Below are 26,726 nucleotides of genomic sequence, written 5' to 3'. Positions count from 1 at the left end.
TGGGTAGTGAGTCCTTTTTTCAGCCCTCTTACTCTTTTCGGAGCGTTTAGTATTGAAAATACAAGGAAATCAAGTACATTCTTCTATCTAGTAAGCACCCCATCTAAATTCGTGCTAGATTTCAAAATCTTAATTATCCCCTACACACTGGCCAACCACAGCAGGTTACGCCAGGAGCGTTGACTAGGATGTGAAAGTCTTTTCTATCTCACTAACAACTCAGGAAACACTTCGTAAAAAAGGTCGGGAATAAATGAATTTCTCGAGACTTAGACTTGGGGCAGAATCGAAGATAAGTGATATTCCAAGATGTTGTATTGAAAAAAAAAGGAAACCGAGATATCTATTAAATATGAGTTTAGTTTCTACACAAGTAAACAAAAAAGAAGGGCAGCAAAAGCAGAGAAAAGAAATGCAGTAACAGTAGAATAAAATACAAAGGTATGGAGACAACCATTGAGGGGAAAAACGGAACGATGTTGCCTATGTGTTCTGATTTGCTGGAGTTTTGCCTTTCTTGTCTTTACTGTATCGGGGCTGCCGCTCGTACGCGTTAGGGCTGCTAGAGCGCGGTGTACGTTTATGATTGTGATGGTGGCCGTGGCCGTGGCCGTCACAATCATGATCGGAATCTGATCCCGAGCTCTCGTCTTCAGAAGATTCATCAAACGCATGAGGACGTCGGTAGATACAGCATACTATCCGACAACCCATGTGATTAGTGATAAGAGCCAGCATAATCATGGCGCCGAAAAAGAAGCTAATGGAACTCTACATACTCTTTGACTTTTTTTTGCCCAAATGTTCGTTGTCAACCACATCTTCACTCCATTTTACTTTCCGCCCTGAATTGGCAGGGGCGCCACTTAGACGGAGTGTGCCTACTTCCTCAGGAGGTTGCGGAGTTCCCTCTTCGCTACCTTGACCATTTTCTTCCAGCTCTTCCGGATGCAGAGTCATCGTTCGGGATCCATAGGTTTCTGGTCGCTGATTTGGACTCGCGATTCGCGAGAGAATAGGCCGAGACGGGATGGAGGAGGGAGAAGGAGAATCGGAAAAGATTAAAGGGGTCGAGAGGGTAGGATCGGTTGTCCCCATGATTATGCGACCTGTTTCCAACAGTAATCGAGAATAGAATTATTTGGCAGCCCGTGAGTTGGGAGGTAAGAGTTTAAACTTATAGTGCTGCGCCTCATTACCACCTCTTTTAAAGAAATCCTAACTTAGCTAGGGAATCGTGATCCTGAATATTAATTAATCCCAAACCATCATGTACCAGTATCAGGCATCCCAGCACCCGACTCCATCGGGCTACGACTCTTATTCTTTACCTCAAAATAACCAGCGGCGACAGAAACGGCCCTATCAATCGCACCAGCAACAACACTCACACCCGCAACAACAACAGCAACAGCAGCAACAAGATATTCCACAGATCCCCCCTGATGTACTACTCCAAATGCAAATGCAGATGCAGTCGCAAGGTGGTGGTATGAAAACACAAAACTATGATGGAAAACAGATGAGAAAGAGAGTAGAGCGAAGAACTGTTAATTATGCGAGCAGCGTGGGACGATATTTGCAGGTAAAGATTGCATTTTCACACTTCTCCATGAAAGAAAAGTAAAAGAACCATGGCTATGATGTTTAATGCTACTAGGATATGGTTTTTACAAGAGATCACAGAGATCGAAAGCGGCTAAGACCCGATCCTGCATATGTTATTGATGTGAGTATTTTATTTTTTCTTGTTTCAATTTTCTTTTGCCCTTTTTCCTCTCCATTGAACTTATGGAGGTTGATGCTTTGCTTGCATTTTATTAATAATGAATTACATATATTTCTCTAGTTATTATCTCCTTGCGCTTACCTCGATAACCCTATGAATGCCATCACAACCAAATGGGTGCATACTTCAACTAACAAGCAGCGTTTTGCAGTCAATGTGGCACGAGTAAGTTTCGGTTCTGGGGTTATATATCGCCCTTTCAATGCTTAGAAATATTTTCTTTACACTTATCCTTGATAGTGGACACCCGAAGGTCGTCGTCTCGTGACAGGCTCCTTCAGCGGCGAATTTACACTCTGGAACGGCCTCACATTCAATTTTGAAACTATCCTGCAGGCTCACGACTCAGCAGTGCGCGCAATGCGCTGGAGCCACAATGACACGTGGATGGTGACCGGAGACCACGGTGGCTTCATTAAATACTGGCAATCGAACATGAACAATCTAAAAGTAATCCAGGGGCATCGCGAACCTGTGCGGGATATTACGTGAGTTGGTTTTTGATTAAAGTAATTGCGACTAGAACTAACCTTGACATGATTTGGGGGGATCGATGACAGATTCTCACCTTCGGATGCGCGGTTTGCATCTTGTTCTGATGATGGAACCATTAAAATTTGGAATTTCAACGAAGGCATTGAGGAAAGGACCTTGACAGGTAAAATGGCGTTTGCTTTTGCTAAGGTTTACTCACGATGCTGGCCAGTAACTAACCTTTCCACCATCCAAGGTCACGGCTGGGACGTAAAATGTGTAGACTGGCACCCCTACAAGGGGCTTCTGGCATCAGGGAGTAAAGACAATCTCGTCAAGCTGTGGGATCCAAAAACAGGGAAAACGCTCACGACATTACACGGCCACAAGAACACCATCCAAGGTTTGGAGTGGAATAAGAACGGGAATTGGTTAGCTACGGGGGGTAGGGATCAGCAAATTAAAATATACGATATCAGGATGATGCGCGAAATGTTCACATTTAAAGGACATAAACGGGACATAACTTGTAATTATCTGTTTAGGTGATTGCAACGCATAAACATTTGAAAAGTTAACCTTTTAATATGCTCCACTTTTAGCCTTGGCGTGGCACCCAGTGCATGAGCGCTTGCTTGCCACCGGCGGTTCCGAGGGTTCCCTCACATTTTGGCTGGTAGGGGAGGAAACGAATGTGGGCTGTCAAGAGAATGCGCACGAGAACAACGTGTGGGCACTAGATTGGCATCCACTGGGACATATTCTCGTGTCAGGGTCTAGTGATTGCACGACCCGATTTTGGACACGAAATCGACCCGGGGACACTGTGGAGAAATTCACGAGCGGGAAGGCAGGACCGGGTGGAGGAGATGATGTGGCCTCGGTGGGGTCATCTGGGGCAAGGGATGGAGACGGTGAAGGGAGGAATGCCTTCTTCTTACCAAGTCAAGTCGGAAAGCATATGTAGCACGGTACGTGCGGCCCTTTTTTAGATTTTCGAGAACTTTTTTTTTCATGGTCCTCTTGTACATTTTGTTTTAATTTTTATTTCTCTTGACTACTTTTCCCTATATTTCCCGTTTAAATACATATATAAATAGTTGCGCATGAACACAGCTCTATAGATTTTTTTATCTATGGGGTATTAATGCAAAAGAGATTACAGAGCAAAAGAAATAGAACAAAGCAGATAAAAAAACATATATAGTCTAAATAAAATCCAAAATGATAATCATTTTTAAATCTCTACCGTTCCCCACGCACGGAATATTCTCAATAAATTCTCGTAGGCTAAAAAAGTAACACACGTTCCCGGGAGGGTCCTCAGTAGATTGGGGGCTAAACCGCGATAGAACGATCCCGTCCCCTCGATGCGATACATTTTGCGGATCAGATCACCAATGCCCTCGTATTTTCGCTCCAGCCGTTGGAACTGGAGGCGTGCCCGGATAACCTGATAGGGGTAGGTGACAATAATGGCGAACATTTTGGAGGATGCAGCCATGGCCAGATATTCGGTGTTATCGAGTTGTGGGTCTTTATGGGGACGAAGGCTGGCGCGCCATTTTTTCATTTCCTCATAAGCCATGAACTGGATCGCTCCATGAGATGTTCCAAATATCGCTGGAACCATGCCCTTGTACAGACCGCGGATTCCTTCATAGCGCGCTATTTGATACAATCCGTCCAATAGGCCCCGGTACGCCCCGGTCTCCTTCTGGGCGGTTGCGCACATGCGTGTTTTGACGACCCAGATTGGGTTCGTACAAAATTGGGTGACGATACCGGCCCCAGCGGCGGCAAGAAGGTGTTGCCCCGCATTCAATTTTTCACTGTCAGAGGAACGCATTCGACGCTTGATGCTACTGTAAAATAGGAAATAGAGCCCCCAGCTCGTCGTAGCACCCGCGAAGTTGGGAGAGAGTCCTCGATATAGCCCTTTCTGGAATCCCTCCTCTTTCAGAATGGAACGAAATGCACGAAAAGTTCCACCAATTTTTGCTCTCTTGACTCCACGGCGAGATTCTTCCACTAATGTATCAATCTTGGTTTAGGAACACAGATTGCCAGCAGATGCCTATGTGTAAATTACCTTGAAACCGGGTTTTAATTAGATCCAGTGGATGTAGTAAAATGGTGGATATTGCACCCGCCCCGAAACCTGCGATACCTTGATCCTAAGTAAGCAATTAGTAATGGAAATTCAAAATTGCGGTAAAACAAAAGCTTGTTGGTGTACAAACCAGATCGGGATGTCCCGTTAATGATCGTGGCATTTCCAACTTCTCACCACCAAGAACAAACCTATCAATGCTTTAATTCCTAAGCAATACTTCTCAAAATGACATTTGAAAATGCACAGGAATACGTCGTGACTGCCCAACCGAATTTCTGTTGACTAACCTTGTGACGTTGGCTCTCGGTATTTTGCCACCACTACACAAGGTCAAAATTACTTTATAATGGGATATCTTTCCCAAGACCCTATTCTTCTTCAAGTTATTGGAAATGCTAAGCTGTAAAATTGACGGTTGAATGAGATTGTTACATATATTCTATCACCACCATATACTTATATATAGTTCTATAGAGAAAAATGAATGAGGCTGGCGTGGAGGTATCTCCAACATCTCAGAGGTGCCAGGAGAATGCCTACCATGATTATTTTTTTATTTTGAACCAGTTGTATATGTCAATTGTAACTGTATTTAATCCAAACTAGATGATATTCCTTGAGCACCCATTTATTGACTAAATAAATATCTTTTAAATGGTAGAAAGACCTGAAATTTTCTATTTTGATATTGGAACTTTTCTACCAAGCCTTTTAAATGAATAAAGAATAAGATCGAAGCTATCCTTTCGTAGTTTCTTCTTGATCAAAAGAGTTTGTTAGCTGCAACATTGGTATTTCAAAATTGATCTTCACCTTTGAAGATGTCAACACAATCGATATGCCAAATAGGGTGAGCATTTTGGGAATATTCAAAGATTAGGTAGAGCAAGAATATATAAATAGACTATGTGGAATACTTGTAGCCCACTGGTAGTGGCAGCGAAATTGAAAGGTCGAGAAGACAAACCATAATAATCTGTTATACAGTGGATATAATGATGTTCGTATGTACGCATATCGTTACAATCGAGGAAAGTTTTTAATTTGCGTGCGATATTGAGACATGTGTATATTGTTTCTCCATTCTATAAGTACTGATAAGATATAGGGTCAGACTTCGCCTTCCATTTTTCCATCACTTTCTCAAAGCTTAAATTTTAATGTCTCTGATATACTTGTTTAATTCTCGACAAGTGAGGCTTCATTTGTGACTGTTTAGAAATCCGAAGAACAATAAAATAAAATATAAAGGTCGCGTCCACTTTGGAGCCATTTCTCTTTCGATACGTTCATTTCCCGAAAATCTCCCAGCAGCTACCCAATGGCTAATCCTCACTGCTTTTTCGACATTGAAATCGGAGGCGAGCGACAAGGTCGCATCGTCTTTGAGCTGGTAAATACGCAACACTACTTTTTATAACTTCAATATAATAATATCCACTTTGTATTAATGGGCATGAATTATTAGTTCAAAGATGTCGTACCAAAAACTGCAGAAAACTTCCGGGCTCTCTGTACCGGTGAGAAGGGAGTAGGAAAGGCCGGAAAGCCACTTCACTATAAAGGGTCGAGTTTCCATCGTGTAATCAAGGTAAGTTAATAACTCTTTTCTGAGTGAAATATCCTGGATATACCGATGACATTGGACATCCATAGAACTTCATGTGTCAAGGCGGAGATTTTACAATGGGCAATGGAACGGGCGGTGAAAGCATCTACGGGGAGAAATTCGAAGGTATACTATCTTGTTGTTTTCTGTCACTGAACTGGCTCCGAGACTAATTTACTTTCCATGGTTGTCAAATAGACGAAAATTTTGAACTCAAGCACGATAAGCCCTTCCTCCTCTCTATGGCTAATGCAGGTCCCGGCACGAATGGATCCCAGTTTTTCATTACCACTACCCAAACTCCGCACCTTGACGGTAAACACGTCGTGTTTGGAAAAGTCATCAAGGGCAAGTCAGTGGTCAGGGCCATCGAGAACACTGAAAAAGGATCAAACGATTGCCCGGTGAAACCAGTCATCATCGTAGACTGCGGCGAAGGTGAGGGCGGACCCCTAGATGTGGAAGAAGACGGCGACACGTACGAGGATTGGCCTGGTAAGCTAATATGCTAGTCACTGCTACATGCTGTTCAATAAACTTGATATATCTTAATATGAACGTTTTTAGAGGATTATGAGGGTTCGAAAGAAGATGAGAATCTTGTTCGAATTGCCCAGGAGCTCAAGACATTGGGCAATGAATACTTCAAGAAGGGAGAACACAAGAAGGCATCGGATAAATACCAAAAGGTAATAGCATAATAAAGAAGGTTTATTATGGGCTCTTTTAATAGATCTACAACAATGATTCTCTAGGCGATTCGCTATCTCAACGAAAAGCCAGCGTTTGATGAAGAGGACACCGAGGAGCTGAAGCGCTCTTACTACGCGGTTAAGATCCCATGTTACCTTAACCGTGCGATGTGCAACCTCAAGTTGTCCCAGTATCGTGCAGCCATCAAGGATGCCACCGCCGTAGTTGAGATGCCCTCGGATTACTTGACACAGTCGGACCGTACTAAAGCATACTTCCGTCGGGGCGTTGCGTTGGTAAACGTGAAGGAAGAGGAGGAGGCCGTTAAGGACCTAGAGAAGGCCCTGGAATTGGCTCCTTCGGATGTAGCCATTAAAAAGGAACTGACCAATACAAAGCAAAAGATTATTCAGCGCCGGGAGAAGCAGAAGCAGGCCTATGCAAAAATGTTCTCTTGAAGAGACACTATGAGATTGATCCGGCCATTCTCTACAACCTGTCTCCCTGTAACCAAACAATTAAACCAGTCCGTTAATTGTGGATAGGATTGGGAAACTTACGAAATTTCTTTTTGACTTTAATGTCGTTTAAGTTGTATTTTTAAAAGAATACACAAAGTACATACGCTCATATCCTCTTAGGACTGTAAATCAAATGGTCATTTCTGAAAGTTTGACTCGCATACCCTTATCATTTTCTTCCATTTGTAATGGAATTCCCATCTTGACGATCCTTAAAGAGGGACGAAGGATCGAAAAAAATTAAGATCCGTGCCCTCTTGGCAGTACCGATCTTAATTTCTAGTACAAATATGGTGACAAGATCCTCTGTTTATCAGGGCACATGCGTATTAACTGTCATGCGGCCAAGAAAGTTAGTGTCAGCATTATGTTCATGGGCGTATGGAGCAAGGGAACAGTTTCCTGAGAGAGATTAGCCGACTCTACGATAAACTAAGTTCTGACTTGAGATCTGCTTTCATCTTTTCGGCGTGACTTGCATTTTAGAACTGCTGTTGTCTGCAAATGGCTAGTGATATCATAATCTAAGGTTTACTGGGAGAATTGAGACATGATTTGGAAAATCTCGGAAGGCGCCAAGTCACCTAATTCTCCATAAGAAATAAGACTGGTTATTAAAACCGCCTCTCTGCCATAGACTTCTATTTCCATTCCACAATTCTCACACGCAACAAAACAAAATCCCTTTCCACCCTCCCCCTTTTTTTTCTCTTGCTCTTATTTTTAACTTCCACGCATGTCTCAACAGGAAAATCCTGTGCCTAGCCATCAACGGCCACCCAACCCGACTACCGCTCCTGTTCCCGTTCCCGTTCCCATTCAAAATCAGCGGCGTCCTTCTGAGGCATCTCTAACATCGCGCTCATTTTCTAGTTCGCCACCATGCTCTCCTGATTTCAAAAATCGGCATCGCGTTTTTTGGAGCCATTCATCGTCATGTATATGTCGAGGGAGCGGCATCGGATGCAATTGCAGAGATGTGTGCAATTGTTAATCTTTACTATTACCTATTATCATTTCATGTGTAGGATAGTTGATAATACTGTTGATTGAAATGTATTACGCTTTTGTTCTTTTCCCTATTGATTCATCTATTGTTGTATATAATTCTGTTAATCTCGAAATGTATCTCTAATCACCAATAATATATGTATTAGGCTCCGTTGTTCATATATGAAATTTAGGCATTTTTTCATACTCAATTTAATATCTTTTACTCAGGGTTTTTTTCTACATAAAACCCTAACGAGTACAGAATAGGCAATAGCGCAACTTTAATTTTCCCCGAATACTTAAATATCCAGGGAAAATGGCTCGGAAATATTGTTCTAAACACAACTAGCTCCATTCTTCGAAATTATAATCAGAATGACGACCGAATCTACTCAAATGCAAGCCCTCCAGCTAACGGCCCATGGCGACCCTTCGGTACTTCAACTGGTCACCGTCCCAGCCCCACGGCCCGCGAACGACCAAATTCTAGTGCGAATTCGCCATTCCTCCATTAATCCGGTGGAATGGAAGATTCGAAAGGGCAATCTTCCTATGATTCGTTTAAATCTCCCTGCCATTATTGGAAATGATTTCGCTGGAGAAGTAGTGGAAGTAGGCAAAGACGTTGAAGGATACGGTGTAGGAGACCAAGTTTGTGGAGTGGTATTACCGGGATATGAATCGGGCACGTACGCGGAGTAGGTGTCATGTTTACATCTGCACACTTGCAGCTGAAAATCGCGGGCGGAAGACTAATCGAGCTAAAATCTTTTGATAGGTATATCGCCGTCAATCCAACTAAAGAGCGTGTCGCCAAACGTCCCTCGAAGCTTCCCTCTGAGGAGGCCGCAGCTGCTGGAACTTCCGGTCTTACGGCTTTCAGTGGACTCTTCAATCTCGGTCTTCTTCCCCGCTCTGTCACACCGCCTGGCTCTAGGCGTGTACTCATCTTAGGTGCTTCGGGAGGTGTCGGAGTATTTGCAACACAATTTGCGAAACTAGCAGGCGCCTACGTTGTGGGAGTGTGTTCGGGGAAAAATGAAGAATACGTCAAAGAGATGGGCGCGGACCGTGTCATAGATTACACCAAGCAAGCATTCGAGAAAGAGCTCGCTGCCGAAGAGCAGTTTGATGTGGTCCTTGATCTGGTTGGAGGCGATGACTATTATTACCGAGCCAAACCTTTGCTCAAAAAGACTGGACGGTACGTCACAGCCGTCGGTCCCATCAGTCATATTGGGGCTGAACGCCTTGGTGTTTTGAGCCTTGCCAAAGCGGTTACCAATGTCGGATTGAAAATGATTTTCGATGGAAAATATAAATTTATTTCCTCCCTTCCTGTAAAGGATTTTGGGGAGATGATGCAGTTTATTGAGGAGGCAGGAGACAAATTTAAGGGAGTGGTGACGCAGACATATGCGCTAGCTGAAGGAGCGAGGGCACAGGAAGAGTCGGAGAAAGGAGTGCGAGGGAAAATTGCTTTGGCAATGAAGTAATTCTATAATCAAATCACTTGGGCAAAGCATGTGCATCAACTGGCAGCTTTCAAACCCACGGCTCAATAGCAGGCATAGAAAGTTTGTTTTTGTGTAATTATATGTGCTTATGTGCCCTCTATCCTGCTTAGCAATTGCCTGTTCTATTGGTTGATTGCGTTCTATTCTAAAAACAAAAGGCTGTGTACTCTACAAGCTACTAAACCGTGTCATTTCGAATCTCATTCAAAAAATCCAGCCACCGCTGTTGTCAAACGTTTCAATCTAGTTTTCTGTACGGACTTCACCGTAAGTTAAATTTAAATATGAATGTATTTGGTTTTTTTTAGTAAACTTTTCTCCTTACCGAGTCTTCGGTAAGCTCTTTCATTATGCGGAACTTGGGCTGGCCCGGTTTGAGGGGACGCTCACCACTGTCCCCGTCGAATTTGCGAAAATCGTAACTATTCGAATAACACCATGTGTAGTAGTTGTAATACTACCGCTGATCCCAGTTTTATCAAAATAGGCTGCGAAGCACAAATTGAAAGCTCCGCTGGATGCTGGAGGATCCCGTTATTATTCACCACAGGTTCTCTATCAAAATTAAAATGTGTAGTTAAGCAAAGAAATTAAAAGACATTTGAGCCGAGCGTGAATTTCTTGCAATGGAAAAGGGCTCTGACATCACAATATTCCGGGGTTGACTACAACTGTAGTGTTCAAAGGCGTTATGCACAATATTTAAATCGACGTAGCATTCTATCATTCTATTTCATAGCTTTGCTTCCGTAATCTTAGCTTTCCTCTGATTATATTTCTCTAATAACAACATATATTATTCAATCAAGAACGCAAAGTAAAAGCTATCTCTCTTGTCCATCAAAGATTAAGTTTTCCCCAAAGAACTGTTCTCATTGCCTGAAATTGACTTTATTCATTGAAAGGGCAATGGTAATCTGAACAGCAAATTAATGAAAGTTTTTAATGGGAAATTATTAATAATATTATTGGCATATTAAGCAGTTATCGAGAAATAAAATTATCATATATCTCACAGAAGTGAAACATAGACAACAACTTTCGGCAAACATACAACTGCTCTTACTTCCAAAAGTCTAGTTGCATCTACTTTGGCATTATTGAATTTCTATGGACATTGCAATCGTGGGATACCTCGCTAGTTGCGGCTTCAATTTCTTGCGAAAATGTCAAGAACACTGTCTGCTCTCCATTTTGGTGGTCTACCATAAGCAATTTTCGAATTTGTCCTCTCGCCAAATAATCGGAATTACTGATAAGCGAAAAATGAGACAAAAGAATGCCCCATCATCGTGGCGGTTGAGTGCAAAGTGATCGACAAAATCCGCTTGGGTAGGCAATATTGCGCCAGTTCAGATCAGTTATTGTATATCACTATATTGCGTTTTCAAAAGTCAAAATATAATGCTAATGCAGAAAGTGAGCAGTGCATTATATATGTTACTGAACGACATCTGCATATCCACTGAAGCAAAATAGCATGCGACTGTCGTCAGTTTTCGCATCAAACTTGAAATCCAACCTTTGATTTGCCTATAATAAAATTGCAAATATAAATATTTGGTTACTTCCTATTTAAATTCTCTTCTTACCGCGAGTGCAGGAACATTGTGGACAAGTTTAAAGTGGTGGCGACCTGGTTGGAGAGGGCAACGATCACCTCCCGACGCAGCGATTTCGCAAAGATTGAAGTGATCCGCGAGACTTAGGGCACCAACAGAGGATGATAGAGTACTCGTTCCACCTGCCACTAGTGTATCAAGAACGACTGTGACGACTATACTGATGGATTCGCCAGCTTTTGGAGGATCAGGAGTAACTTGTATGATGGATTGTCTATCATGTTAAGCCAAAGTGGGCAAGAAAGCAAATAAAAAGATGGATTGAGAATTGAAAAAGAGTTTCTAGCACTGGGATAAGAAAGAAAAAGGATATTAACCTTCCAAGAAGTTGACTATTTCCACATGGTTCGTAATGGATTTTTTCAGCTGCAATAGAGAGGATGGGTAACAAAGCCCCCACAAAGACTAAGGCAGTCTTCATATCGATATGTTTGGAAGAATAGGGGAGAGGATTTGACTATAGATAAGAGCCTTTTTGTTTTATAAGCTTGAGTGGAGAACTTCATGCGAAAAATTCCTTGTCAATCTGCTGTTGATGCACCTGAATGCCAATAAAAATCCATGATCGACCAGACGCATTGAGCATTTGTTGAAGGTTGGTAATTGATTCGATGGATCGGCCAATAATGCTTCTCGCAGAGTGGCTGGAATACCGTGAAACGAATATCGGCTTGAGAGCAAGTGTTTGTCTAAATACCCAGAGGATTTCGTAAACTATAGGTGCTATATTATGTAATTAATGCTCACAGTAGTTCAACCTACCCAGATACACATTTTTGCGAAATCGGTTTTCCCACTCTTTATTGACATCGTCTACTCTAACTCTCAAGTGTAATCTTTCATGGTTTCGGTAAATGACATCATCTCTCGCCTTCACAACTCTAATCAGACCTTCCATATAAATCAACTGATAAGAGAAGTGCAGATTGTTCTCATTCAACTCCAAGGACAGGAATCATGAGAGCACAGCAGAAAGAATTTTCTTGATATGAGCTAATACGAAATAGAATTCTATATAAAATTTACATCCATTTGAAACCTTATAGTGAACCCGAAACCAACAGGCCATACAGAAATTAGCTATAATTAAAACATACATGATTCAACCTATTCCTATCTCCTTCTGAGAGTCATCATTTAGAGCCATTATTCCTGAATACTCTTCTACGTGTTGCAGCTTTACATTCAATTGGATATAAGTTGTACTAAATAAACCAGCCTCTGTAGACAAAATACTTTGCATTTATATATGCCATGTCAACACTATTCACTTACCTGTTTTGAATCTTTTTGCTTGCCAACCTTGTCACAGCAGAGTACCCAGGCGAGCTTCAGCGGATACCGCATCCCTTGTTGCATACAAAGAACATTTGGTCAGTATTAAAATACTTTAAGCAAAATTGCCGTACTTGGATGCGGGAAAGAAATTCTAAAGCTTTAGTGAAGTCATGTTAGCCCTTCTTTGAGCCAATAAAACCCCAGCCCAAGGTGAATAAACACTACTTCTCTTGGCTATTTTGATTTCAGTACGTTAATTTCTTTATGTTTTTCATAAACTAAAAATAATATGGATAGAATTAGGTATCAAGAGAAAAACTGCAGTCTCGGTTATCTATAGTATAGGAAAGAAGTGCGGGAGATATAATAGTCCGTGTAGCAGGAGAGATTCCTTTTTGGTAGCAATAATCTTTGAGCGGCGAGAGAAGCTCCGCCTTTTCATGCTGGATCATGCTACTCAATCCCATTTTTGTATTCGATCTGATCGAAGAACTCAATAATTGAGTTCTTCAATATTGAATTATTCAATTGTAGTGCTCTTAAGTAGTATATTTTTAGCTATTTTATTCAAACCAAGATTGGCATTCATTTCAAACGACAAATAGTATGAAGAAGCGCAAAGCTAACTCAGAAAGTGTGTGCACATTACATACGTTAATGCTTGATTCTTAACTTAAACAACTTTGGTATTGCCTTTATAGCAAAAAATTTCACGTCTGGCGTTATCGAAAGCCCGTAGCTCGTGTTCCATATTTCTACCTTTCTACAAGTACAATTGCATTTATCAATATTTGAGTTTTTTCCGTTTAAATTCTCTCCTTACCGCTGGTAGAGGAACCTTGTGCTTAAACGTCAATCTGAGATCCCCTTTCTGAAGTCGGCAAGAAGGAGGCTGACCGACCATAGCGCAGAGGCTGCGTTCTTCAGGCATCGTAACAGGACCAATTATAGCTAAATATTTGATAGTTCCACCGTCCACAGCTTGATCTAGATGAACATCTAAAGTGAAGGTGACATCTTGGCCAGCCACTGGGGGGTAAGGCACTATATCTGCGCTACAAGTTAACAAGAGTAAGCAGGAAAAAAATTTTGGTTAGTGCCTGTAGAGCCCGACATGAGTTCCTAGCACTGGGAGGAGTAAATGGGGAATCTTACTTATTACTCGTGGCCAGGTATCGCGCACGTGCATCACATTTGACAGGAATGATTCTGCCACCTTCAGCAAAAGTGGAGAGGGAGGCCAACAAGGCAGCCGCAAGGAGCGGGGGAAACTTCATATTGAAATGGTCGGCTGAGTAAGATTCGACGATGGCCGAAGGCTCTTCCTCTTTATACGGGGTGGAGGCCCCGCCCATGCCTGCAATTTCGACAACTTCATGCCAACCCGTCTTTGATGCCGCCTGCTGCCAAACAAAGCCATGATCGGCCATGCAGCTCGAGTTATTGGGGAGTGCTGTTAAACTATTCAATGCATCGGCCAATAGAATTGCTGCAAAGTCGCTGCAATACCGCGAAAGGCAGGTCGACTCGAGAGGGTATGCTCGACTCTATTGACGGTGCTTGCAGGAGCTGAGTGATGTCAAACCTTTGCTAAACTTTAACGGATACGCCTATTTGCTTGATTAGTTTCCCTCTTTATTACTATCAGCGGCCGCAATCCTCGTCTGTAGGCTTTCCATTTTCCCAGAAGGCATTCGCGCAACTCTGTCATAAAGCTCTTTTTCGTTGTTAGCCGTTTTATCTAGGATCTCGATCATTCGGCTCCACCGGTAAAAATCTTCAGCAAACACATCAGCAAAGTTGATCTAAGCTGTATTAAAGCTGCATGCTCAAATTCACTCGAATCCTTATGAATATCCCAAAGTTGATTGGCCATTCTGAAATTAGCAAGCGAATCATCACTGAACATGATTCCACCTCTTCATACATTCATGTATATCCATTAGAGCAAATATTACTTCGTACAGGGTCTATTGCAGGTAGGCAGACAAATCAGATACCAATGGGGACAACTCCTGCATGATGATATAGTATGTAGGTTTCGTAATAATATGCCTAATTTTTCAAAATAGGTGAATATGATGCTTTCACCACTAAAGTTACTCACCCTACTAGCCATTTGCTCCACTACAATGTTTGGCTTTTTCATAATTCTTTAAATGGAATTATAAATTCTTCATTTTGGTTGTTCTGCAAGCCTCCTTCGCCGGGGTAATAGATTAAGTTACAGCGAAAACACACCAAACACTTAACGGCTAGTATGTATACCTTATATAAATGACACCACATTTTTCTCAAACATTTTTTATAATCAGTTCTTTTCAAATGTCAGTATAACACCAATAATATCCAAGCTACTTCGATAAGCATGAAATCCATTTTTCTTAGTCGCAATTTTCATGATAGCATTTGTCAATACTGCAACCATTTCTGTAATCAATGGCAGTTCTCAATTATATGATTAGCGATGTACATGCTTCTATTATTACTTAAACCGCAAAGGAATACCCGATCCGTCCAAAGCTAGTGTGCATATCCCATATAAATATGCCTATTCTAAACCTCAACTTTCCTCCATTTAATACAGCACTTTTCCAGTATTCAGTATAGTTAGGGCCAACCCTACCCGAATCATTATAGTTATACACAAATTTCACTTTTTTTTATCATTTCAAAACATCAGCTATTCAGCCCGATACTACTTGACTAAATCTAGTCATTATATACTCTTGCAATATGAAATACACACCAGAATTTGTTGGTCTGTTTTCTATTTTTGCTGCGCAATCTAAAGGAGTTTCTGTTAGAGTTGGTAGAGTAGGTGCTGTTAGTGCTGGGGATGCATGGGATTCACCAGGTGTTGTAAGCGGCAATAATATCAAGGCCCCAATTCATATACCAGTCAATGCATGTGGCCTTACTGTCAACGCTGTAGGAGTGCTTAACCCGGCCTATGGCAATACATGTATGAATGATTAAAGGTTTATATTCAATTCATAGCAATTATAAGGAGTATCTTTACAATAAATGTTTAATTTTCATGATTGGGCTGCTTTCCAAAATAAAATGATTCGGGTTTTACTTCTTTCTTCCCTCAATAACAGCATAGCAAGTGTAGATGTAAAAATACTTACCAATATGTGAATGGAGAGAAATTCGATTTAGCGATCCTGGCCCTTGGGTTAAAGCTTGTTTTCGATAGTGATATCCGCAGTTTATATCCTTCGGGGTTTCCAAGGACATATCGCAACAATTAAAAGGCAATTATATTGAAATTTTATCCAAACTCGCACACTTGTGCGAGTTTGGATAAAATTCTCCAGAGTAATGATCTTAAAAAGCTAAACAAGTGTGCTCCACAACCTTATGATGGATACAAGGAGTCGATTCAAGACCGGACTTAAAGTTATATATAAAAAGAAGTTAATACACCATATTCTCTCAAGCCAACTCAGTATCAGCCTCTATCTCATCCTTATAGTAAAGCCGGATTCTCTTTGTTCGAGAAAATTGGCGGTCAAAAAGTCGAGATATATCGTGGCTTCGATTTGGAGCTATTGACTATTAAAGGTATCGATAGCTAGAACAAGTAAGGCATTACAACTGAATTCAATATGACCCGTGGTAAGCAAAAGGTTGTGTATATCCTCAATAATTCTTTCACTTTCCATATGTTGATCTCTCTATTTTCCCTATTGCCCTTTGGTTATTTTCTTTAGGAACAAGCCAGGTAATGGAGCAAATAATCTTTTTGTTTCAATTATGTGTTTATAGAATTCCTTCACCCATCTCATTCTATGCGATTACCCACAGAGAAAAGGCACGCAAGCTAGCCGAGTCCAAGAAAGGTGGTCAATCACAGCTCGATGCTCGTAAAGCTGGTCTTCAAATGAAATGCCCGGTTTGTAAAGTAAAGTAGCTGTATTTTGGTTGCCTGATCGAATTCCAACTCAAAGAGATATACTTATTTTAGACACCTATAGCGAACTATAAACTCGTGGTGAATCATATGGAAGCCAAACATCCAAAGGATCCGATTCCGTCAGAAACCGCCATGTCCGCGGCCTAACCCTCGCATTCGCTTTGCCTTACTGTAATAAGATTCTATATTATTAATAAGTTTTGATAAACATTTGTTTTTTTTCGGGAACCTAGAAGTAGATGTCCTCAAACCGACTAGCCTCTTGCTAGTAGCAAGAAGCAATAGTATTCATAAAAATATAAGATACAAGAAATTCCAAATATACGAATAGAAGACAGAGTAGATAAGTAATTAGGAAAGAGAAAGAAAAGTGGTCGACTGATCTGTTTTGCTCCCAATCCTTTACAACATATATAGTTTGGGGAAAGACTCAAGAAAAAAATATAGAGATATGTATGTGATTAAAAAAAATTAATAAAAGCAACGCAAGGGTCACATTTAACAAGGTGTTAACTCACGCCGCTTCGTTTTCGTCTAAAATGCTCGAAAATGGCATTGGTTGTTCCCTCATCTTTGAATTGCACCATGTACACCGTCGATAATCCTTTAGCATTTTGCACCATAACTGTCAGTCTACGCGCCGCAAGTCGCTCAACCCATTCGGGAACGATCACCGCATTGAGCAGACACATCCTATTTTTGTCATTCTCAAGTCGCACGTGGAATTTCTGGGATGGCATTTGGGTGGAGAGCCACATCTTACCCGTCCCGAGATTCATCCAGCTTGCATACTCGTTCTGTAGATAGACCTTGCATCGCGCCTGTAATATCGGGTGTAAAGTTTGTTTTGCATGCGCTTCCTCGTCGGCGGCCAAACTTGCAGATCGCGACACAAACTGACCGTCGTCGACACCGGCTCCACCCGCCCCCGCGTGGTTTTTTAATCTCCACAACATTCCGTACACTGCTTCTGCATCCTGTGGAATATCAAAGTGTAGCAAATATTCTTCCTGTTTTCCGCCCACCCCGCACACCAGCTCTAACTCGGTTTGGGATCGAAGCGCTGCATGGGTAGTGGGCAATATCCACGCATTCAGAAGCATGTGGCCTTTCTCCTCAAGAAGAATCGCTATGCAGCCCTTGTCTGCAGAAGTTAAGCGAATCTCAACAATGCAATCCTCTTGGAGAATAGCCCATTCGCCCTCTTTACGCCTTGACACGTCACAAGATCCCGTTCGTAACAAGATATCTCGCACAGTCGCGGTTGAGGCTACTGAGGCCATTGAGACGGATCGCCCTTGTCGCAACATAGATCTCTCTGGATCAACGGTTAGGAAATCGGCCGACATTGGTGTCGGCAGCAAACTATGCGGAGATGAATGTGCACTTCCGGGAGAAGACGGTGGCATCCCTGGGGATAACATTGGGGATAATCCTGGTGAGTGTTGAGGAGAAATGCTACGAGATGTATGTGATGAGGGGGGAGGGGGATGACCTAGCGTTTTTTGAAGAGGATAACCATATTGGGGCGGAGAACGGCCAGTATGAAGGATGGGAGAGCGATTGTTTGGGTTTGAGAGTTCCCTTGGTAAATGGCTGGTATCGACCCGCAGTTCTGGTTGTCTTCCGGTCCCCAAGGGTAGCGATTTAGGGGGGGGGGGCATAATATCCTTCAGGGGCTGTTTTAAATCCCGATGTTGGTTTCGTTTGTTGTCGAGCCTGGGCTTGAACTTGGGTAGGCATCAGTGGCTTCTTAATACCGGTTGTAGGTCCAGTTTGGCGATTATTTAGCATACGCTGAAATGAAGTCATCCCATCACTTTCAAGTATTAATCCGCAGCGTTCTGCTTCTAGGAGCCATTGATTCCTAGAATCACGGGAAGCCGCGCTCATTATGAAGCGCTCTTTTTTCATCACGACCACTTCAAATCGCATATCTATTTTAGAGATATAATGAAGAAGCCGTCAATGCCTCAGTCCAATTATGGGCGTGAATAATGAATGTTATATAGAAACCTTCAGGTGAAACATCCATTGGAGCAAAGTATATATGCCGCACGGCTAGTGGAGGATAGAGAAGAAAGAGCTCCACCCCTGCCATCTCGCTCAACTCTGGGGCGGTGGCTCGACGACAAATTAATAGGAGATCATTCAACAGAACGACGTGACCTCGATGATTGACAGGAGCTCCAGTAGCCGGTTCAAACTTCTTATCAATATTAACAAGGAGATCACCGCGCATAATAATGTGGCGCCGTACAGACATTCCTGGAGGACAGAGTTGCAGTTTACATTTCTAAATAAAAAAAGTCATTTGATAATGTATGTTTTGGCGGAAAAAATTGATAGAAATTACTTTTGGTTGTAGTGTGAAGAGATCTCTAACGTAAGAACAGTTGATGGTCCGCTCAAAAGCCACAATAGGATCAGCTTCCTCTCCATGGTGGAAATCCATTCTCATTGGCGAAGGCAAGGGCGATACTGCTGGACTTCTTGATGGAGAGGAGAGGGTCGATTCATTCGCGCTATAGGCACTCATCGGGGACGGGGGAGGATGTCCATTCCCGTTTGGGAAATACATCTCAGGGGATTTTCCCCCTGAGGGATTAGCCGGCCTCTTTTCTCGAGCCATGTTCGCTAATCTTAGTACAGAATCCAATCGTTGGTTGGCTTTAAAGAGAAGATCATGATCTGTACGACCTGGTTGACTGCTTTGATATAGCCGCTATCAGAAGGAATATCTATAATTAGCCGCAAACATAATATAAATAAGACAATCCTCTTTCTTACACTGTATAGATTTTTGTATTCGTAGAGTCTTTCCAGCGGCAAATTAAAGAGATAATCCAAGGTAACCTCATGGAATTTCTGAGATGATATTGCCTGAAAAAAAATATTAGTCAAGAGTTTGTAAGGCCCGGTCACCGGTGGCTACCTTTAGCTTTTGTTGTAATTTTGAATTATTAATCACTTGATCCATCATATCCAAACCCCGAGAGAACTCCTTGCAATATTTTGTATATGGATATTCCATTTCATCCACCTGACATTTTGAAAAATAGTCAGACTTCCTCCAACATGTTTAATATATAATCTTAAAATACCCATTGCATCAATAAGTCACCAAGTTCACGAGGAGAGACTGGGTTCGGACCGATTCTTGCAAGATTCTACGAATCAAGAGCTTGTTAATGGGAATCCATTCAATCGAGAGAACCAGCGGGTGCATACCTCGCAAAATTGCTTATTGACTTTAAATATCTCTTGAAAATTCTTCAACATCACATCCAGCTCTAATGGCTTTTGTTCGTATGCACCCGAGAGGTCGGATATCTATGTAGAAGTTGGAGAATAGTATTACACAGCAATCGTAAATTTGGTTTAAAAAGAGAACAAGTACTTCGTTGATTAGAGAAAGTTCCCGGACATATTGCTGTTCCAATTCAATTAATTCCATGAGCGGATTCACCCACTGGGGACCTCCAGGTGGGGTATCACCGTTTAATACATTTACGCCACGTGCATCTTTTGAGATAGTTGAAACATTGGCACTCGAGTAAGGAGGCTTATTCATTGGATTGGGGATCGACTGCTCCCGCGTTAAAAGGGGATATGAGCTTGGACCCGATGACTAAAATGATTTTTAAATTAGTACTTGACGTAGATGCTGATTCAGTTTTCAAATATGTTTGTGGACAATTACCTTGGCATCTATTCTCATCGATTCATCTAACATTAATGGCCCTATCTGTATTGGTGGAATCCTCGGCTATCATCAAGAAAATTTAGAACTCTATATTACAATCTAATAAGCATTAAACCTTACTGCTGCTTGCATGGGCATATTAACTGGCCCTTGTGGTGGAAGTTGCTTTCGAAGTGGGTGGGGAATGCTTGTTTGCATCAGATGGTGCCAGTAAAGATTGAAACAATTATATCGATTAGGAAGAGGTTATATAAATAAAAAAATAAGTTGGAACAAGGAAATCCAAAACGAAATGAGTGGATTAAAAGTGTTAATGCGACATTATTAATAAAGAGAGTAAATTCCACTGAATATTATAGCATCACAGGAGAATAAAAACAAAAGAAAAAGAATTGAAAAGATAAAACACGTAAACTAAAAGATCGATTTAATTTAGACTAATGCGACATTTCTGATTTTCAGCCTGAAATCAACGTTGATTTGGAACATATTCGATCGTGTCCCCAATATCGAAAATAAAAATAGCAGGAGGAAAGATTGAATAAGTCAAAATGACAATAGAGTGGTTGAGCTTAATTTTTTTAATTGATTATTAATTCGAGTATATACTCTAAGTCACCCTTAAAATTCAGCCAAATACAAGCCACCAAGATACTGAAGCCACATTTTAATTTATGATGAACGCGTATTTTCGTGAATTCGTTCATACGAGGTTATAGTTTTTGACGTGACAAGAGAAGTGTTCAGCCTTCTCTCCATTAAATTCAAGAATGGACCAAATAAAAGGTGAAAGGGCCGACAAGGATACGGATTCACCGCTTTTTTTCCATGTTTCATACTTTTTGCATCCGCGTCTGGGAAACATTGAAAAACATCGAGTATGTTTAAAGTCTGATTATTAAACCTCTAAATTGCATTCTCTTATCGACACCTAAAATAGCTGGCTCAACTACTTGATGCAAATGGTGCCAAACCTGCGCCATTACAAGTCGATAATCTCCCGGATCTTGCACTAACTACCCATATCGTGGCAAATGACATGGATTTCCCGATGGCGGAAAAAGCAAAAGCTGTAAATGTGTCGATCGTTACGGTAAGCCATTATCCAAGCAGCATTATAAAGATTGATGATATATTTGTTGTATTGCTTACAAAAAGCCTTTATGGGTGGAAAATGCCGTCAAGCACAAGTCGCTTCCCAAGTAATCTTCAACATTGATCTTCATCATCTCTGATTCTAATTATTATATTAATTTAACAACCAGACCCGAGTGTTATTCGCCAGAACAGGAGAAAATTTTCTCTGGGATAGTCGTTACAACATCTGGGGTATGAGAATTTCCGACCTATACGCACTCTGTCAACTATAACATATTTATTAAAATTTTAGATCCCCCAAGGCGACGTGGAGAAAATATTCGGAGGTATAGAGGCGCTTGGAGGACAATGGCGCACAAGTTTAACAAGCGATGTTACCCACCTTATAGTATTGGCTCCGGACGGAGTATGCGATTGAGTCGAATAGATTTTGATGTGTTTATTCTCATTGATGATGTCCATTCACTAGGAAAAATATGACAGGGCAAAAGCACATTCTGATTCCTTAATCAAAATCATCCTACCGCACTGGTTTAATGACTGCTTTCGGCTTCATCGTCTACTTCCTGATACTCCTTATCTCTTTCCCGATCCACCTGTATTGCAAGTTGGCTTTGGACTGGATCAGCAGAATACGAGCGGATCCAACCAAAAGTCCACTTCTGCGGCAGGACAGAAATCTTCTGTCCTTACTCCACTTGCTAACCAAAACATCCAGCTTCCTGTTCCCAAAGAAAATTTTCTTAAAGACGTGCGTTTCCTTCTATCAAGTAGCCTTCGTATTAGTGCCGATATGCGCCGCAGTTTTGAGACTGCTCTTGAAAAGGCAGGTGCCATCATCGTCCCAGCTGAAGCCGGATATGAACGGGACTCCGTCGACTGTTTGGTCTGTAAGTATAGATCCGGATCAGAATATGTACAGGCATCAAGGGATGGAAAACTTGTTGGCTCGCTACACTGGGTAGTTCACATCTTGACGAGAGAGAAATTGGTGTCGCCTAAGTTACAGCTATTAAATTATCCTATCCCCACGGACCCATGTCCTGAGTTCAGCAATTACGTAAGTACCGTTTCACTAGAATGGAATACCATTTCTATTGATGATTATCTCTGTTTGATATTAGATTATCACTGTTTCTAATTATTTTGGCCCTGCACGAGAATATCTCAAGAAGATGATAGCAATGATAGGTGCTACTTATACTCCTCACATGACAATAAAGAACACCCATCTTGTATGTGCCAGGTAAATATAATTGTAGTCTTCTAATTTGAATTGACCAAGGAGTTTTGCTTCCAGAGCTTAGTTTCATCTATGCCACTTTTTGTTTATATGACTAGTCAAAATGGAGAAAAATTCAAAAAGGCACAAGATTGGAATGTAAATGTCGTCAATCATCTTTGGCTCGAAGAGTCTTTTCAGCAGTGGGCTTGTCAGAGTATATCAAAAGAGCGCTATACCACCTTTCCGCTTGGTAATGGCCTATGTGATATTGTTGGTACTACCAACATCCCAAGTGAGATTGCCGCGCAGTGGTTCGCAAACTTGCCAGGGACGGTTGCGTATTCCAAAAACAATTTAGAAAACACAACGGCTAATGCGATCAGAACGGATGAACGGTATCATACGCCAACAAAGAAAAAGGCTGTATTTGGTACAATAGAGAAAATCCCGCACACTATGGATGTGAAAACTCCAGCTGAGTTGACCTGGATGGCACCTATCCACCCTAACAGCGAAGGCGCAATAGTAACAATTGATTATCGCAGAAGACAGGCGGCTTCTGCGGCTATAGAAGCACTGCACAACACGGTAATGCCGGATATGAATGCATTTGAGAGCGAAATGCGGGCACAGAAGCGCAAGAGTCCTTCAATCTCACGTCGAACTCCAAATAGAGAACAAACTCCCGATAACAATATCATGAGTTCCCGAGGAAAAAACAAAGGAATATCACCTTTTGGGGCATTACCTCCGAATTCTGGAATAAGCGAGCAAGAAGGAAATGGATTAGAAAAATCAGTTCAGACGAAAAGGAAACGCAGGGCTGTGGAGCAGAGTTGGGACGAATCCCCCAGTAAGGATTTGAGCAAGAAGACGAAGATAACAGCAGAGAGGTAAGCGTTTAATCCTACAGTTCAAACAAACTTATTGCACGTCTGGAATGTGCATAACAATACATTTACATTTATTTTACATAGGGAATCTACTCCAACCCGCACCTCACGATCCATTCGGGTTGCTACTGGAGACGCGTCATCGCAGGGAATTTCTCCTTCGCGAACAAACAGGCAGTACGTGAAGGTGCTGTGGACAGGATGCAAGCCCACCAATGCTCAAATCAACGTAGGGATGAAATAGATATATTTTTTGTAGGCATTTCTGACACGTGGTTATTAGGGACTCAAAGCTCTTGGCGCAAAAATGGCAAAAGTACCCCATGAGTGCACTCATCTAATTGCCCATCATGTCGCGCGTACTGAAAAATTTTTATGTGCGATGTCAGTTGCTCATTTCATCCTCTCGGATGATTGGGTAAAGGACTCCATATCGCACGGGCGACTAGTTGGTAAGCTCCCTACTAGATAACTAAGATATTAATGCGATGAATGACATACAACGTCACTCTGATTTTAATATAGATGAAGAAAGCTATCTCCTAAAAGACAAGGCTGCTGAGCGCAATTACAAGTTTTCACTCAGGGCAAGCCTTGCTAAAGCACGCACACATAAACTTCTGGCTGGCCTTGAAATCTACATGACACCTAGTGCAGAACCCAAGCCAGAATTGATGAAGAGTGTTATTGAATGCGCAGGTGGAAAGTTATTAACACGGCTGCCTCCTCGTCGGCAATGGTCCCCTGATAACCTAATTATTATTTCGTGCGAAGAAGATCGTGGCCGTTGGCGAGATTTTACCGGGCATAACCCCCCTCTGCCAATTTATAGTTCAGAGATTATATTGACAGGTGTGTTACGGCAAAGCATTGAGGAGAGAGAGGAATTTTTGCTGAAATGATAATTTATTTATTTGCGTGGTTTGAATGGCGAGGTGCATTTGTATATAGCCAACGTTTGGGAGCGAATGTGTTCACTGCTCCGTGTATGATGTTTGAATAACTCAATAAATCTATAATTTGAAACTCAGCAGCAAGATGCAATATAAATACAATAAAAAGCACGAGATAGTATAACTACAAGAGTGTACCAGATAAGGTGGAGACGACTTCATACTAGTTGGAAGGTCGCTGCCGCGACCTCAATATGGTATTATGTGCCTGCAGGAAGAGACAAATAGAATGAGATTCGCAAACCTAAACAAGCATAAGAGGCGAAGTCTTACCTCGTCAAGATTTTCTTGATCTATTACGGGTAAATGTGGAGGCTGTATTTGAACAATAATATCATATTTGGCAGGAGGTTCCTGCACAGAAAGTGAATATATTTTTACCGCCTTTGAAAGAACAGAGGATATCATTTGCAAACCATACCATTATAGCAGGACAGAGGTCCATTGGTAAATATCGCCCATGACTCTCCAGGAAGTTCTTTTGTTGCTGAATTTCTCCTACATGGACAAAATTAAATTGATGATCCTAAAAATTGGTTAAAGGAAGAAGTCGGTTTTACCAAGGTATAATTCTTGTAACCTTTTGCTGTAGTCTTCCACCATCTTTTGATGCTGCTGCCGAATTATATGGCGGCGTTGGATTTCAAGAAGGAGGTGTTCGTAAGAAAGTGCAAACTCCTCGTACCTATAGTTAAATAAGAAACTTATATATACTTGGATGTATATGCGAGATAAATAAGCTTACCAGCCAGCAAGGTTCCACATCTCTTCAATATAGCGTTCAACAATTTGCTGCCGTTCTAGAAAATTGGCCTTAATAAGAATTTAATCATCGTCAGTTAATTGAATCCATTCTAGTTCAAAATGATTAGAATAGATTTATTACTTGGATGATCTTGAGATGGGCGGAAAATTCCTCTAAATCTCGCGAGAAGCTCTCCACTTGTGTAAATAATTTGATAGCATCTTTAAGAGAAGCTTCATAGACATTGCGGCGAATTCGCACATCCTCACTAGATAAACAGGTCGTCATAAAGTCATTCAATTAAAGATAACATTAAGTTGCAAAATTGTAGCCACCTTGCTAACTCGATTATTCGTAGTGATTCTTCTAACTCTTTAATGATGGCCGGAAGCTCATCTACGCCTCTTTCTAAATCTGTTTATATTATAGAATGAGATTTTGAAATATGGGTTTGTCGTAGAGAACGATACTCACTTGCGATGTCTATCCTCTCACTGTGATAATTATTTACCTTTATATTCCTATAAATCAATTTTTTTCATTAAATTTAACCCGTATTACTGCAACTTGCCTTTTCAATCAAAAATCTATTCACAAAAAAAGATATTTACCTTAAAGCTTCATGCAATTTATCGTAGTGCTTGGTCAAATACATTAGAACTTCGGCCATAGCATTGGTTTCCTGCATTTGCATCAGCATCTTTTCTTTCGCAAACTTCAACCCCGAATCTTCAAGTGACATTGAGTTTCCAACCATACTGGATCGAAACTGATCGAGATGTAAAATTAGTGATTGAGCAACAGCATCGTTCTGATTCGAAAGTTTCTAAAAATAAAAAAATATAATGATACTTTGTAACAAAGATTACAGTTTAAATCAGCGATGCTTACATGGATTTCTTTCAATTCCGTTACCGTCCGCTCCCGCAGCTCATGAACACTATGTTCATCAACGAAATCGAAGAGGGTGGACTCGCGGGAAGAATTAGGCGATTCAATCTTCCCATCGCTGCTATTAATTATGCGATTCTGCAAAAACTTTTCGTCCACTTTTCTTTTTTTCAGTTTTTCGAGGATAGAATTTACTGCTTCTATCGCATTCGCCAAATCGTCTTGCTTAAACTATTAAAAATTATTTTAAAAAAGTTGCTGGGAACCATTGCGACTTTGTTATATATACTTTATAATAAGCATTAAAATTATCACGCTGAGTTGAAGCTATGGCAACCGCCTGCTCAATAACGAACAATTGCTGTGAGAGCTGATCGTGTAGCCACTTGAGCTTCGGCCATGATCGTCCAACTCCTTTGTAGTTAGACCGGCATTCTTCGACGCAAATGTTGGCTTTGGAGCAGAAAGCTTCTCCTTCGTGTAAACCCTTCTTGGATGCTGAGATAAGATTTAATAAATGCTGTTCCATGACTAACGATCATATAGGAAACCAGGGTGGCAATTAACTTTTGTCAATAGTGATGTATTTCTCCAGAATGTGACTTGTTTTACTGGTTGAGGGTGATATATCTTTCAGGGATAGCTCTAAAGTTTAAATTTTCAACTCCGAAGTTTCCTATG

At 41.3% G+C, this 26,726-nt stretch overlaps 12 protein-coding genes across 12 annotated transcripts; 5 read left to right on the top strand and 7 right to left on the bottom strand.

Moving 5' to 3' along the window:
* Positions 1–483: 483 nt before the first annotated feature.
* VTP21DRAFT_868 (uncharacterized protein) lies at positions 484–1,098 on the bottom strand (the record flags this gene model as incomplete). The annotated part of the gene is made up of 2 exons (XM_069399556.1): positions 484–698; positions 780–1,098. 2 exons carry the CDS (start codon positions 1,096–1,098, stop codon positions 484–486), a joined length of 534 nt encoding a protein of 177 aa, XP_069251757.1.
* A 172-nt stretch (positions 1,099–1,270) lies between these two features.
* VTP21DRAFT_867 (uncharacterized protein) lies at positions 1,271–3,230 on the top strand (the record flags this gene model as incomplete). The annotated part of the gene is made up of 7 exons (XM_069399545.1): positions 1,271–1,585; positions 1,661–1,729; positions 1,850–1,954; positions 2,030–2,277; positions 2,350–2,447; positions 2,520–2,792; positions 2,866–3,230. The coding sequence occupies 7 exons, from the start codon at positions 1,271–1,273 to the stop codon at positions 3,228–3,230; spliced, it is 1,473 nt and encodes a 490-aa protein (XP_069251756.1).
* A 270-nt stretch (positions 3,231–3,500) lies between these two features.
* Positions 3,501–4,539, bottom strand: VTP21DRAFT_866 (uncharacterized protein; the record flags this gene model as incomplete). The annotated part of the gene is made up of 3 exons (XM_069399534.1): positions 3,501–4,294; positions 4,356–4,440; positions 4,507–4,539. The coding sequence occupies 3 exons, from the start codon at positions 4,537–4,539 to the stop codon at positions 3,501–3,503; spliced, it is 912 nt and encodes a 303-aa protein (XP_069251755.1).
* Positions 4,540–5,700: 1,161 nt separating this feature from the next.
* Positions 5,701–7,139, top strand: VTP21DRAFT_865 (uncharacterized protein; the record flags this gene model as incomplete). The annotated part of the gene is made up of 6 exons (XM_069399523.1): positions 5,701–5,772; positions 5,848–5,970; positions 6,036–6,114; positions 6,187–6,483; positions 6,556–6,677; positions 6,744–7,139. The coding sequence occupies 6 exons, from the start codon at positions 5,701–5,703 to the stop codon at positions 7,137–7,139; spliced, it is 1,089 nt and encodes a 362-aa protein (XP_069251754.1).
* A 1,431-nt stretch (positions 7,140–8,570) lies between these two features.
* VTP21DRAFT_864 (uncharacterized protein) lies at positions 8,571–9,691 on the top strand (the record flags this gene model as incomplete). Its single annotated transcript, XM_069399512.1, has 2 exons — positions 8,571–8,893; positions 8,974–9,691. The coding sequence occupies 2 exons, from the start codon at positions 8,571–8,573 to the stop codon at positions 9,689–9,691; spliced, it is 1,041 nt and encodes a 346-aa protein (XP_069251753.1).
* Positions 9,692–11,152: 1,461 nt separating this feature from the next.
* On the bottom strand, positions 11,153–11,755 carry VTP21DRAFT_863 (uncharacterized protein; the record flags this gene model as incomplete). The annotated part of the gene is made up of 3 exons (XM_069399501.1): positions 11,153–11,245; positions 11,305–11,548; positions 11,652–11,755. 3 exons carry the CDS (start codon positions 11,753–11,755, stop codon positions 11,153–11,155), a joined length of 441 nt encoding a protein of 146 aa, XP_069251752.1.
* Positions 11,756–13,266: 1,511 nt separating this feature from the next.
* On the bottom strand, positions 13,267–14,042 carry VTP21DRAFT_862 (uncharacterized protein; the record flags this gene model as incomplete). Its single annotated transcript, XM_069399490.1, has 3 exons — positions 13,267–13,371; positions 13,436–13,667; positions 13,768–14,042. The coding sequence occupies 3 exons, from the start codon at positions 14,040–14,042 to the stop codon at positions 13,267–13,269; spliced, it is 612 nt and encodes a 203-aa protein (XP_069251751.1).
* Positions 14,043–16,226: 2,184 nt separating this feature from the next.
* VTP21DRAFT_861 (uncharacterized protein) lies at positions 16,227–16,681 on the top strand (the record flags this gene model as incomplete). The annotated part of the gene is made up of 4 exons (XM_069399479.1): positions 16,227–16,247; positions 16,332–16,342; positions 16,426–16,522; positions 16,586–16,681. 4 exons carry the CDS (start codon positions 16,227–16,229, stop codon positions 16,679–16,681), a joined length of 225 nt encoding a protein of 74 aa, XP_069251750.1.
* A 362-nt stretch (positions 16,682–17,043) lies between these two features.
* VTP21DRAFT_860 (uncharacterized protein) lies at positions 17,044–17,958 on the bottom strand (the record flags this gene model as incomplete). The annotated part of the gene is made up of 1 exon (XM_069399468.1): positions 17,044–17,958. The coding sequence occupies one exon, from the start codon at positions 17,956–17,958 to the stop codon at positions 17,044–17,046; it is 915 nt and encodes a 304-aa protein (XP_069251749.1).
* Positions 17,959–18,181: 223 nt separating this feature from the next.
* VTP21DRAFT_859 (uncharacterized protein) lies at positions 18,182–20,438 on the bottom strand (the record flags this gene model as incomplete). The annotated part of the gene is made up of 10 exons (XM_069399456.1): positions 18,182–18,471; positions 18,551–18,830; positions 18,891–19,259; positions 19,325–19,417; positions 19,470–19,577; positions 19,639–19,704; positions 19,766–19,867; positions 19,935–20,165; positions 20,238–20,303; positions 20,361–20,438. The coding sequence occupies 10 exons, from the start codon at positions 20,436–20,438 to the stop codon at positions 18,182–18,184; spliced, it is 1,683 nt and encodes a 560-aa protein (XP_069251748.1).
* A 572-nt stretch (positions 20,439–21,010) lies between these two features.
* VTP21DRAFT_858 (uncharacterized protein) lies at positions 21,011–24,358 on the top strand (the record flags this gene model as incomplete). The annotated part of the gene is made up of 12 exons (XM_069399445.1): positions 21,011–21,118; positions 21,181–21,333; positions 21,399–21,442; positions 21,506–21,569; positions 21,631–21,664; positions 21,728–21,744; positions 21,808–22,398; positions 22,463–22,584; positions 22,680–23,456; positions 23,541–23,685; positions 23,740–23,908; positions 23,982–24,358. The coding sequence occupies 12 exons, from the start codon at positions 21,011–21,013 to the stop codon at positions 24,356–24,358; spliced, it is 2,601 nt and encodes an 866-aa protein (XP_069251747.1).
* Positions 24,359–24,572: 214 nt separating this feature from the next.
* On the bottom strand, positions 24,573–26,574 carry VTP21DRAFT_857 (uncharacterized protein; the record flags this gene model as incomplete). The annotated part of the gene is made up of 11 exons (XM_069399434.1): positions 24,573–24,617; positions 24,683–24,763; positions 24,831–24,907; positions 24,970–25,094; positions 25,155–25,222; positions 25,296–25,422; positions 25,490–25,568; positions 25,629–25,675; positions 25,766–25,980; positions 26,046–26,276; positions 26,335–26,574. 11 exons carry the CDS (start codon positions 26,572–26,574, stop codon positions 24,573–24,575), a joined length of 1,335 nt encoding a protein of 444 aa, XP_069251746.1.
* Positions 26,575–26,726: the final 152 nt, after the last annotated feature.

Source organism: Calcarisporiella thermophila (assembly GCF_041956535.1).
Source record: "Calcarisporiella thermophila strain CBS 279.70 unplaced genomic scaffold VTP21scaffold_10, whole genome shotgun sequence".
Taxonomy (NCBI): Eukaryota; Fungi; Calcarisporiellomycota; class Calcarisporiellomycetes; order Calcarisporiellales; family Calcarisporiellaceae; genus Calcarisporiella; species Calcarisporiella thermophila.
This window is presented reverse-complemented; position numbering and strand designations above follow the sequence as displayed.